Source organism: Pocillopora verrucosa, chromosome 2 (assembly GCF_036669915.1).
Source record: "Pocillopora verrucosa isolate sample1 chromosome 2, ASM3666991v2, whole genome shotgun sequence".
Taxonomy (NCBI): domain Eukaryota; kingdom Metazoa; phylum Cnidaria; class Anthozoa; order Scleractinia; family Pocilloporidae; genus Pocillopora; species Pocillopora verrucosa.
The window spans coordinates 4,188,636-4,201,458 of record NC_089313.1 but is presented as its reverse complement, the minus strand read 5'-3'; the positions used below and the strand labels follow the sequence as shown (position 1 = coordinate 4,201,458).

The 12,823-nt window shown below is 39.0% G+C and overlaps 2 protein-coding genes across 2 annotated transcripts; both read left to right on the top strand.

Moving 5' to 3' along the window:
• Window positions 1–2,890: 2,890 nt before the first annotated feature.
• LOC131792724 (tropomyosin-2-like) lies at window positions 2,891–6,315 on the top strand. The gene is made up of 2 exons (XM_059110139.2): window positions 2,891–3,444; window positions 5,693–6,315. The coding sequence occupies exons 1-2, from the start codon at window positions 3,022–3,024 to the stop codon at window positions 6,200–6,202; spliced, it is 933 nt and encodes a 310-aa protein (XP_058966122.2). The 5' UTR covers window positions 2,891–3,021; the 3' UTR covers window positions 6,203–6,315.
• Window positions 6,316–8,416: 2,101 nt separating this feature from the next.
• Window positions 8,417–11,572, top strand: LOC131792734 (tropomyosin-2-like). Its single transcript, XM_066162189.1, has 2 exons — window positions 8,417–8,995; window positions 10,358–11,572. The coding sequence occupies exons 1-2, from the start codon at window positions 8,570–8,572 to the stop codon at window positions 10,676–10,678; spliced, it is 747 nt and encodes a 248-aa protein (XP_066018286.1). The 5' UTR covers window positions 8,417–8,569; the 3' UTR covers window positions 10,679–11,572.
• Window positions 11,573–12,823: the final 1,251 nt, after the last annotated feature.

Here is a 12,823-nt window from a genome sequence, read left to right as displayed (position 1 = left end):
TAGGTAACGGGGAAAACTGTAGAAATCTCTTTCGCTTTTAAATTTCAAATAACAATTTTCCTCTTCCTCTCCCCCCGTCGTATTCTCTTTGTATTCACGCGCGGCGCACGTGATTTCACAAATTGGCCAATCACGTCAAAGAACTCTAACCTTGACATTGGAAAACTGACGTGGACATTTAGTCGCATACTTTTAGTTTATTTTCACGGATTTTTAGCATGTTGTTTTTGAGCTTCCGTTCGCTTAAATTCGTTACCCCTTTGCTTGCAAATTTAAGAAGTTTCGGAGTTTTTATTTTAGCCAGATGTTGTGGTTCATGGAAAAAGTTTAATACATATTTTCTACGGAGTTCGGACTCTAGTCTCTTTTCTCGTAAATTGATTTTTTACAAAAAAACCCCTTCAGCAAAAACTGAAAGTTGTCACAAATGAGAGGTTATTACTTAAAGCGCATCCTGTTTCCACAAAGTAAAAGTGAAGGTTAATTTTCTCAAATCGTACTCAGTGTGCAATTAAATGAAACGCTTGAGTCATAGACTATCCAAGTTGGACTCGATCAGTCCGGCCATCAAGCTGCGTGTCGAGTAACAGAAAAATAGCAAACGTAAAAGAATTCCAGAACTTCTTCTCCAAAATGTTGAATATCATTCCTGAGAGCAATAACAGTGTTTTGTGAGGCAGATTTTGGGAACATCAAAAAAGAGGAAGACAGTGGTATCAATAGGAAACCGTGACTTGATACTTCACGTCTAAAGACTGGGGCCTAGATGACCCCTTACAAAGATATAGAGTCTCAATGAGGGTGATGGCTTTTACGGCTAACGATTAAAAGTTTGGCCATTATAAGGCTTAAGTTAGCCCAAATTGACAGAAATGAGAAATTATAGAAAGGAAAATTATTTCTGTTAACCTTTTTTACGACTAACGGTTAAAATTTGTCAATTTTTTAACGCCTAACGGCACCACTTTTTGTCCGCTTTACAGCTAACAGTTAACTCAGTAACACCTAAGAATGACCAGCATCTAATTTCTCCTTACGATTTCACCCCTGAGTAAAACATTAACGTCACAAGAATTGAGGAAATGATCACTGCTGTGGATTGTTATACAAATTCTCTTTGTCAACACCTAGGAAATTTATGAAGAACATTATGGAGAATATGTATGCTGATATTAGGATGTAAAGGGTTAACCCCATCCAGACCTTCAAGGCATTTTTAAGACCTCCGCAGTATACGCTTCAGCACTGTGGTTTGTTACCGTAAAAGGACGTAAACACAACCCTGGAATTCGTCTGTATAAATTTCCAGAAAGTTCTATTATCAATTCCGTGTTATGTGGTTAAAAACATTCCAGTGTAGGTGTGGAAGTAATAATTTTAAGCAATTTCAATGACGGCCATCAAATGGATATTTGATTAGACGCAAAGTAGAGAGACATCAATTAACAGATGAGCGCTTGATAAGATTTTAAAAGAGTAGCGAGGTTCATAATTGTATTTTATTCTGGAATTTCCCAACCCAATATTTTGACCGGAACCTGAAAATAAGTTGAATATACATCCTTGTCATTGGAGGCGGCTTTGTAGTCTTCAGAAGCATGGTGTTATGAAATCATAGAAACGACTATTGACCTTCTCCGGCAGAAGGATTAATCGATTGGAGCCATCTTTCCATATTGAAGATGTCACTTAACGGGGCTATCATCTGATTAATCTAGAATATGACCCTGAAATTAAAGAGCAAACACAGAGAGTTGCTCTTTTCTCTATACATGGAAGTGCGAAGTAGAAAAAAATCCTTTATGATGACCTCCTCGCTTGTAGTCTTCAAACTTGGACTGCATGTCAAAATTGAAATAGATCGTTCCATCGTTTGTCCATATTTGGGCTAGCTTCAGAAACATACCCAAAATAAGACGATTTGTTGGAGTTTTTCCTCTGAATGCTTTCGTTTCCTGTCTTCCGGTTGTGGAATGCGGCGAAGGAATCCACACAATGGGAAATAGTACAATTCTAGGCATGTAAATAATGGTGATTTATTGCCCCAGTCATAACAAATCAACTTTTGATTATATCGATTTAGCACAGTAGTCGAGATTATCATTGATGTAATAAAGGTAAACCGAAATATACGAACAATGATAGCAGATGAAGCCCTCACATGACTGTCATGTGTTGAACGTCACAAAACTTTTCATTTCCCCGTGACTTCAAATGAAAACAGGCGAGTAGCAGGAGCTTTTCAGGATGTGGTGTAAATTTCCGACGGAATGGGAGAGGGAGGGGATAATCGAGCGAAGGAACTCTTATGAAGGGTTGGGTGCTAAACACCTAGTTCCTTCAAATCCAGATTATCAGTCTTATAGAGTAGGTTATAAGCTGCCAGAGCTGGTTAGAGACACCCATATGCGTAGACCGAAGACTTACCTCAACCATGCAAGAAATGACAATTAGATTGTTAATAATGTTATGTAAAGCAAATTGTACCTTTCCCACCCCTTCCCGATTATACTTAAAATGCGATTGCTAAATTCGCTTTTATTTAGTAACTTAAAATGCGGATAATTATTTTGTATCATTCAAGAGCGTCTAAACAAAAAGTTTAAATTGTATACGATATTCAGCAAAGCTCTAAGTAACAGATACAAATATTGTCAAGTCATTTTGAACTGAAATTTAGGTTTCAATCCTTCAGCACTGAGCTACAAGCTCACTAGACAAAATGCTAAAAATTTCGAACAAACTTGTCATACGATACAATGCCATTTAACAATAGGTTAATGGGTCACAAGAAGCTTTTCATTTTTGTGTTTCGTTCCCCTTAATTATCTTTTCCCGACCACTTAAGACTCGCCCAGAAGCATTCTTGGAATATTTGCGCGCTTTGACGAAATAAACCAGGAGAACCTACGGTCGTTCGACACAACCTTTAAACGGGGTACCACCTTAACATCTCTCCCCTCCTTTACTTATATCGCGTTGCTGAAGAAGTTGACAGAGCTCATCAAGAATTTATTCAAAATGTCGAGCGAAGTTTTGCTTAAGGTTCGTGAGAGAATGCAAAAGATGAAAGACAAAATTGAAGATGCTGAAAATAGGGAACACGACGCCAAAGAGGAATGCAAAGAGGTAGAGGCGACATTGGGCCAGAATGAAACCGACATTGACTCGATGAAAAAGCGAATTCAGCTCCTCACGAAAGAGCTGGATGAGAAAAATGCACTACTAGAGGAGAGAAAAATGAAAAGTGGCCAATTAGAGGAAAAGTACGAGAAGGAGAACGAAGTTGTTCGCGAGCTTGAGAACGTCGAGATCGGCGAGGATGAAAGGATGCACGAATTGGAGACGGATTTGACCGAGACGAGTCAAAAAGCGGAGCAACTGGAACTACAAAATACGGAACTGAGGCAAAAACTTGGCCAGTTAGAGAACGAGATTCAAAAGGTATGAGCCAGCTTTTACTATAAAATTGTAAACTGCTCTACAAAGCATGGTTGTTTATCGTCGTTGAATTACGTTACCGAAGAAACTTACCGTTCCGTCAGCTTAAAAAGAGAAAAATATTTTCAAAATTGAATTCTTTCTGTATTTTGTACAAAAATTAGCGCCGACTGATGAAAGATAAAGCACACGATGTAGTTAAATCTTTCAGTTGCTTATCGCAACGACCAATTGGTGAACTAATCAGTGATCTCGAAAGCTCATAAGTTATGTGGATAGGAATCTACGGTAATAGATACTTTGATACCTTCACATCCGAATGAAAATATGCCAGATGGCTGATTTTTATCACGGTAACGACTTTTCAATTTTCTATTTTCTAGCGTCCAAAGAACTGAAAAATTTATTAGGCATTATCTCTAAAAAGAAAAGCTGAATTGCGTCGAGGAGCCTTCTTTTGGTCGATCGAAAAGTAAACAAGCTTTAGTGCAAGGGTCGAAGTAAACAGAGCTATTGTTTTTGTGTCACTGAAGCGGAATAACTCGAGGGCTTCGATTACATGAAACACTATGTGTTGCAGCCGATTTGAAAGCTTGTGTTTGTACACTCGAAATCAAGTACATCCAATCTACATTTGCTCGGTTCACTGTATACGTAATATTTCCATGAACTATCATGAAAGGGACGCGGAGACATAGTAGACATGGTATACTTATCGTTGAGTACTAATTATTTTTGTAGATAAAGGGTCAGATTTAAATTAGGACAATCCATCAATGTATCAATTTCAGTTTTTCCGGCGTTTTTGTTTCAATAATATTGCGTTCTAATCCACAAAATGAACAGCTCTGCAAACAGCTGGCTGACATTTAGAAGCGAAATTTTTTTTTTATGTCTGACCCCCCCTCCCCCTCCCCCTCCCCCCCCCCCGCTTTCCACTCTTCTCCGATCTATCTTCCCCTCTTTGTAATGGATGTGATTGACTGGTGACTGGTGAAATGACGTGACAATATTTGCGGAAATTTCTTTAATCTGTGAGCCGAAAAAGTCAGACAATAGGATTAATCAAACCATGCGGATAATTACAACCACAACAATTGGGCCGCATCTGAAAGTTAAACCTTACACTTTCAAAACAGAAAACGAATATATCCAAAAACAAATCGAGGTCGCGAGAAAGACATTGACATGATCTCTCAACAAAGAAAAGCGCCATTATACTTCAGATAGAATTGCAGAATTGTTTGGTCTACTGTAACGCTCAAAATAGAACTTCAGATATGTCAATTCTTTTTCGCCTAAATTACGTGCCATTTATCACTACGAGTCATTTATGTCTTGCGCTTTGGAAAATAATCTCTTCAGATAATTCTCAATGAGATCAGATTAAACCTCGCCTCTTATCCTCTCAATAAATCGTAAAAGTGATGCTCGTTGGCTCTTTCACAGATGTACCGAATACCAAAGATCCAAACCGATAAATAGATGATCCGAACTTTCTGTGCTAATACGAGCTGATTAGTCTTAAGCAGTTCCATGCAGCTGCAGCAATAAAATGATCGAAATTCAAATACTTTCAATTCCTATCAATTAGAACTCGACTCTGAGGGTAAATATAGCCGAGTCCTCCGCCTGAAATAGCCATGGAACGAACTTAAAATAAGTTATGATGGAAAAGTATTCTTTCATTGAAATCTCCTGGCCTCAGTTGTTCAGTCGAAGGATGGATAACGCTATCCACTGGATAAATCACTGTCCAGAGGATGGGGCAGTAAGTTTTGTTTACACTTTAATCAGAGGGCCTCTGGATAGCGATTTACCTATTGGATAGCGTTATCTGCCCTTTGAACAGCTGGGCAAAGCGGCAAATAATTTTAAAGGTAATGAATGTTAAAGAAGTATAGATAAAAAACATATTATTGTCGATCATTTTTATTCAGAGAAGATAGCCGAGATTTATATAACATATGCATTTTACCAGAAGAGACGAGAGCGTGGTTGCGTCCCGAAAAGTAGAGGCCAAACTGTTGGCCAGTCTGTCTATGATTAATTCCAGGATTTCTCACAATTCGCCAATCTTAATAAATGTTTGTGTGTGAACTTGTCTGCCCTAGATTCGTGTCTTCTTGCCAATAATTCTCGAGAAAGCCAAAATAAAGATAGCAAAACCCGTTAATGCATCCGTCTAAGGACAATGAGGTACCCTAAATGCTAAATGCGTTTGTTTCTATGTTGCATTGGTGTTTCACAGGCTCAGGAACGCGAGGGTGCCGCTTTAGAAAAGATCGATTCCTTGACTGACCGTGTCACCCAAGCCGGAGAAAATTTGCGAGACCTGGAGCAGAGAGATGAAGACGCCAGCGAGCGTGAGCAGTTTAACGAGGACAAGGTGAGCTTCCTGAAGGAACAACTAAAAGAAATGCTGGCCGCAGCTGAAGATCACGAAAGGAAAATCCCCCCATTAGAGCGAGTAATCGATCAGATGACGACAGAAATACGCGATTGGAACGGTAAGGTCGAGGAAGTGAGAAAGGAGATGGAAGATATGGAGATGTTGGTTGGAGGAGACTTAAGCGACGATGAAGATGACGTCAAAGCGGGGAAGAAAGCAGCGGTGCCAACGACTAGAGAAACAAATGTCTGTCAAGAGCCCGATGAGGAACCAGGAGAAGATGACGATGAAAGAGCGAGAAATGAAGAGAGAAAGCGGTACGATGACCACGACGACGACGACGAAGAGGAGGAGGAAGACGACGACTGATATGAACACTAGCACTTAATTTGAAAACTGTAAGTTAAAGGAAATCTTAGCCGTGAGAAACGTATGCCATCTGTTGACTTTGTCAATAAATTTAGAGTTATTGATTTATTCAATTCAGTGAGCAATAGGTCTCGTTATTGTGTAATGCAAGAAGCTACCCATGTTAAATTTTAACCTTCTGTAATGGCATTATCGTGTGGCAGCTGTAACAGCGAATCTTTAAGCAAAAACTTATAACGATAATCACTCCAGAATTTTCCGTTTCAGGAGAACAGCTATCGAAAACGAATTCCCTGAGGAAGAATTTAAGCTAAAATTGCCATTTGTATCCCACGTTATTAAGCCATTAATTAGGAATCTATCACTTCTTCGGTAGAAAGACTAGAATCCCTCTAAATATTTCCAAAACCGATCTTATCTTGGAAAGGGGAAACTAATTACTTTATCTTGGGCATTTAATAATTATTTTGCAGCCTCTCACTGTCACTTAAAAAATTTCGACAAAATTAGTGTTGCTAAAGGGGAAAGTTTTCTCAATTTCCCGGTACCATTCTGTTAAGTCACTTATTTTCTACATCTGACAGAAATCTCCCTCTTTCAACTCGGAAGTGAGTCTTAAACGATGAAATTTGTGCAGTATTTTTGCTATCAACACGCAAGACGGCCGTATCTGTTTCATCGTTCAACTTGAACCCTTGATACAGATCAAATTCATTCTCTCCATCAATTTGATGAGGCCTTATCCAACATTTTCAGCTAAAGTTTTTCGTAACCAATAGCTCAGTGCCTTAGGTCTTATTTCCAAGCATTGTTCAGTAATTTTGCTTCAAACGAACGTAACCTCCCCCTAAGCTCGTCTGTTAAATGAATCAGTAACCTCATATATCGTCAACAACATTGCGTGATGTGTTGGGTGAACAAAAATCACGAGATCTCAGTTTTCAGAATTCAATCATTTCCATCTTAATTGTATTACACTACAATTACTCTCTTTATCTTTAATGGCGTAATCATTGCTTTTCAATCGCGGACCTGACGATTATCTTTTCAGGCAAAGACACCAATCATTTGATTACCAACTGGTTGACCACAAAAAAAAATTTTGTCGTGACCTTTTGTTTATGACAACAACCATCTAGCCAGTCCAAAACTACAACCGCCATTAAGGGAATTTTTTTGCGAAAATACGGGGAAATTCTCGAAGAAAAAATCTTCACCTTAAACCCTTTAACTCCCAAGATCTGATTGTTAATTCTCCCTTCTAGCTGCTACACATTTCCTTGTAACTTGGTTATGAGATTTTGGTGTTCGATCTAGGTAATATCTTGCACCTGGTTATTTTGAGTATTCTCACTACCTGTTTGCTGGATATTGTATGAATATTATAGGGAGAAGTTAAATTTTAATCAATTATGAGAGTTAAAAGGTTAAATTCGACAGTCTGGTCGGTCTCCTTGCGACTCGTTAATCAGTTATCAAAGCAAAATTTATTCAAAATGGCTGCTCAACCGTGAAGCCCGCAGATGAAATGGTTTCGTAACTGAGAATATACAGAGTCTTTAGATGCTTGAAAGTTCATTCATAGCTGGGCAATGAGATCATCCAGGAATGCTATGGGATTCACACGTCAGTTCCTGTCCCTATTAATGTTACGCCCTTTTCCATCACGATAGAAAACGTGCCTCTACGGAGTTCTACAATTCGGAATAAAAATTTTTTGCTCAATGGCAAACTGTGCTAATCTGCTAATATCTTTAACTAAATACAAAACAACAGTCCTTTTAATGACATTTTTCGGCTACGATTGTTCGTATTCTTTTAATATCTTTCGCAACACAAAAGAAGTCATTGAAAATAAAACGAAAATATAAAGCCACAAGCACTGAACCAAATCGCGTCTATCCGGTGTTAAATGAGCCTGAACGACGATTATAATGCTATTTCTCTCTGATGTGTCCGTACAAAGTACTCTTTGAGTTAATGAGAATTTTTTTATCGATGCAGTAGACGCCAAATCTGATAAAGAACCAAATTCTTTTAACGTGCATCACAAGAACAATAAGGAAGTATACCTTGAGAATTTACACGGGATCAACAGTATAATTTCTATGCCATATTAGACCGAACGGCGCCAATATGCTTTCAGAAAAATCACAATATTTACATAAAAATGAGTAGTACTTGACTGCTCATGTAAGTTCACAATATCCACTTCTGCCGTATTTGAATATTTAACATTCTTGTTAAAACTCGATTGCTTTTAAACACTCCGCTACATCTTGAGCGCGCAAGTTAGTATCCATAAGACTGATTTTTCGAGGAGTCGTATAGTTTTGGACGTATCGATTTGAAAATACCCCATTTGAAATGTATACCAATAACGCGAAAAACAAAATTCGTGACCGTTTTCAAGAAATCAGAGACAAGATCGACGTTGCAGATGATAGAGCAGACAACGCTTTGGACGTGCTCAAAGAGGCGAAAAGAAAGGCAGATGAGCTCGAATTGGACCGCGACTCATGCAAGAGGAAAATTGAACTTGCCAAAGCAAGTTTGGCGGAGAGGAACAACGAGCTGAAGAAAAAGCTCAAAAAGCTGGAAGACCTTGAGGATAAAGACAAGGTCGAAAGCGAACTTGTAAAGACCCTTGAAAATATTGAACTGGATGGGGACGAGAAGTTAAACAGCTTGGAGAAGCAGTTACAGAAGATTAGCAACATCGCTGACAAAAAGGAATCGGAGAACAAAGAATCAACGCTACGCCTTGAACAGTTAGAGAGTGAACTTGAAAAGGTAAGAGTTTATCACAACGCGCCCAAGCTTGGTTACCGCTACGAAACTGTTTCGGCTTTACATGTTGAATAGAAACAATGACTTAACTAGCAGTGTTAAGCTTTTATTTGAGTAATTCAGTGCTTAGTATTGCCAAAACCAGCCGTTCTTGTAGACAAAAGAGGCAATGCTGGCACCCAAGAGAATTGCCTCATCTGATAGTTAAGTACTTCACAAAGAAATGACGTGCTCCTTTAAGATTACATGCAAATGATTTCACGAAACCCTCCCACAGCGAGTCATGTCCGACAAAATGTTTTTTTTCACGCGTCATTTCTTCGCTCCGAGGGAACTAATGTTTTTAGATTTACCGAACCGAATAAATAGATAACTAAGTGAGGGCTCTTTACTCGGTTTTTCGACTCTTCCTATCGTTTTTCTTTCAGACGCTTTTAAACGTACGACTTAGAAATAATTTCCGTTGCATTCCCACGATCACAGCTTCGTTCTTTCTCTGCGGGAAGTGAAACTTATCTCGACTGTTATAAACAAATTTTGCAAGCAATACACTTTTTATGTCTTGCCAACTTCTTTGCCCTGTTTTGGCAACTCACTCCGATCTGAACAAGGGAAATTCAGTGTTACTGAAGCACTATTTGTACAATTGAGACAGTTGCTGCCGGCATCAAAACGAATATAGCATTTAGGAAAAACTCCACGAGATATTGCGACATTGGACTATACCGGAACTATTTCACATACAACGACTACCCGCATATTTCTCGGCTCCGTAAGCAAAATTTTTCAAACCTAACTGATCCAAAGAAAGACATCGGGGTAAAACTTCCGACAGCCCCATACTATTGTAAAACAAATCTGTTTTCCCAATGGAAATGTATTGTTTTCTCTATCCAAGAACTAAATGCATAATGTAGGATGGGGCTGTGCGGAAATTTTGCTGACATCAGTTTTTGGGACTGACGTCAGCATGAAACAATTGCGTATATAATTAGTTTATCCTGGATAAGATTCATAAGCATAAAACACACAAGCAAATGAATGCATTTTGAACTTAGCACTCATTGACGCTCGCGTGTTCTGTCTCGACCATCTACCTCGCTAAATATTATGCAGGACATTCGTGATCTGATGAATGAGGCACGTTTCTTGATGAAAAATTTGCTTTCCGGGTGTTTAGGAACAGGTCTCTTCCATTCGTCATCAGTGGCGGATCCAGACCTTGAGCTAAGGAGGCGGGGGGGGGGGGGGGAGGCGGTTTTTTTGTCGCTTGCCTTGCTGAGTCCCTCCTCCAAGATCCTCCAATGATTATTGTATTGCTTTTAACTCTCTTTGGCAATCACCTGCTTTCCTTGACCTTTGCAGGTGTTCAGAAGAGAAGGCGACGCTTTGGAGAAAGCTGAAAAACTGCAAGAATGTATTCAGCTAGCGAGGAGCCAAATGGACGGACTTAAGGAAAGGGAAGAGGGAGCTTACGAAAGGGAAGACGAAAGCGAAAAAAAGCTGACCTTCCTCACACAAGAACTGCACACCAAAGCCTCAGAAGCGGAGGAAAAAAAGCGACAAGTCAATAATTTAACACTCTACCGAGACAGGATTAAAGCCGAGATTCAGGAAGAGAGGAAAAAGATCCAAAAGACACAAGCAGAGATAGACAGCCTTGATGACTTAACAGACGATTTCTGATGATATTCATAACAAAATCGTACAACAAGGGTACATGTATGCTGCAAAGTCAGATTTAGACGCAGAGAAAATTTAAAATTAATGCACTTTAGATGCTGAAGTTACCAGTCGAAGTGAGGATTACGTATTCAGAGTAATCTCACTTCCCAAAGAGTGATGCTTTCAGAGAAAAACGCGGATTGTGTTGAAATATTCCGGAAAAGTCCGGGACATGTAGAGTATACTACATAAAATGCCTTTCATTTTTAAGCCTGCTGTCCAGACAGTAAACATAGCAGTAGGCTCAAGAAGCAAAAAGTCATGTTACTGGAGAGCTGTTCCTAATATAATGGTAAACGTTTTGATAAAAAACTGTGCTTGCGTGGAAATATTTTTTGAAAACTCGAAGAAAAAAAGTATGATTCAATTCACTAAGACTCTCCCAAATACTTAAAAATACTCAGACTAATGCTAACACAATGCCCAGTAATCGCGATGGTTAATTATGCTGTCTAAAGTTCAGGAGTAAAATCGCATCATTTCAAATTTTTTCGTTCGGTGCAGACTTGAAGAGAAAGCTGAAACTGGCAATTGCACTTCTTTACGAGTGTAACTTTCCTCCAAGCATGCCGCTTGTCAAATTCACACTCACGTTATCCCCGAGAGCAACCCGACCGGCCAGGTCACATGACTGGTCGTACATGTCAGCGGCCTTCCGCGGAACCTGTTGTCTTTCAACTAAAAATGGACATTTGTCAACGCCGATTTTGAAAAGCGCCAGTGTCTCCGCATCATTCCTTGATAAATGCACTCCAAAGAAATTTCGTACGGTCCTGCCATACCAGCTGGACATCGCACTACACAACGGCAAGAATTTCCCTTTCCACTTCTGTTACGATAATTAAAGCACACTTTTTAACTAGAATGCGCAGATGTTACCGTTGAAGTCTCTCTCCGGTGTAATAATTGTAGCATTTAAGAGAGATGGGGCGACTTTTTCTCATGGGTCTAACGTGCGCGAAGTCATAAACCCTAGCGCGTTGGTTGGAAGCGTTATCTGCCACAGTTGAAAGTATGATTCAAAGTTTCTGTGGGAAGTTTCAATTTAAAAAAAAATTGATAAGGTTTCACAGTGAATCTCAAGCCTCGTAAATCTAAGCTCTCTTCCATAATATAGCACATCGAATTTCTCCCCAATGGTATCACCCCTGAATCAAAAATTAAAGTCATTAGAGTAAAGAAATGTTGCGAACTCGAGACGTTCCTGATTGTTAGACAATTTCTCCTTGAGAGGACCCTAGGAAATATTTGAAAGAACAGTACGGAGAGCTTGCACACTGGTGTTAAGGTGTAGAGGGCCAGAGGGCAACCGCGCATTGCTCAAGTCGTGATTTTTTAAGCTTTGTTTTTGGGGTTATGTTCATGGAAACTAATCAAACGGACATTTAAGTAAGTACAGCCCATTTTTATCTTTACGAAATTATTTTACCTCAACCGTAAAGCAAATAGTCATTTTTATCAATTTCAAATATCTTTTATATAAAAAAATCTGATTAAGTCTCTCTCCTTAGATAATATTACAAACCCTCATAAATCCTATATAATCCTATAATTACAGTGTACAATTAAAACAAGATCCCTCTTGAGGCTGTTTCTCACCAAATTGAACCTGTCTAAAATAACAATAACCATCACAGGCCAACGATAGCACTTAATTTTACAGCGTGGAAAAATAGTGGCAAAATCAAGCCTTGCTCGGGAGATGGTTATATAAATAAACAGCAAGTGAACAGTTTTCTCAAACAAAATTACCCCAAAAGTATTCTCCGCAGTTGAACGGGGCAAACTTATCTTCTCTCACCCAACTGATCATCCATTAGTTTACCAAAATGTCTCTTTATCACACTCAAAATTTCACTGATCTCGACATCCAACAAATAACATATTTCCAGCTACTTTAAATATATATATATATATATATATATATCCGTAGAGTCACAAGTGAAAATTACCACATCAGCAGGTGCCAACGAGGTCTTCCCTTGAGCCCTTATTCGTTCCATATAACCATCAAATTCGTATCACAGTTTAGTCTTAACCCTTTAACTTCCAAGATCTCATTAGTAATTCTCCTTACTGTCTTCCATACAGTTCTGTGATGTTAGT

Coding starts and splice junctions, on each gene's coding strand:
- LOC131792724 (XM_059110139.2), top strand. CDS start 3,022: ATGTCGAGCGAAGTTTTGCTTAAGGTTCGTGAGAGAATGCAAAAGATG. Junction 3,445..5,692: donor TAGAGAACGAGATTCAAAAG/GTATGAGCCAGC, acceptor GGTGTTTCACAG/GCTCAGGAACGCGAGGGTGC.
- LOC131792734 (XM_066162189.1), top strand. CDS start 8,570: ATGTATACCAATAACGCGAAAAACAAAATTCGTGACCGTTTTCAAGAA. Junction 8,996..10,357: donor TAGAGAGTGAACTTGAAAAG/GTAAGAGTTTAT, acceptor TGACCTTTGCAG/GTGTTCAGAAGAGAAGGCGA.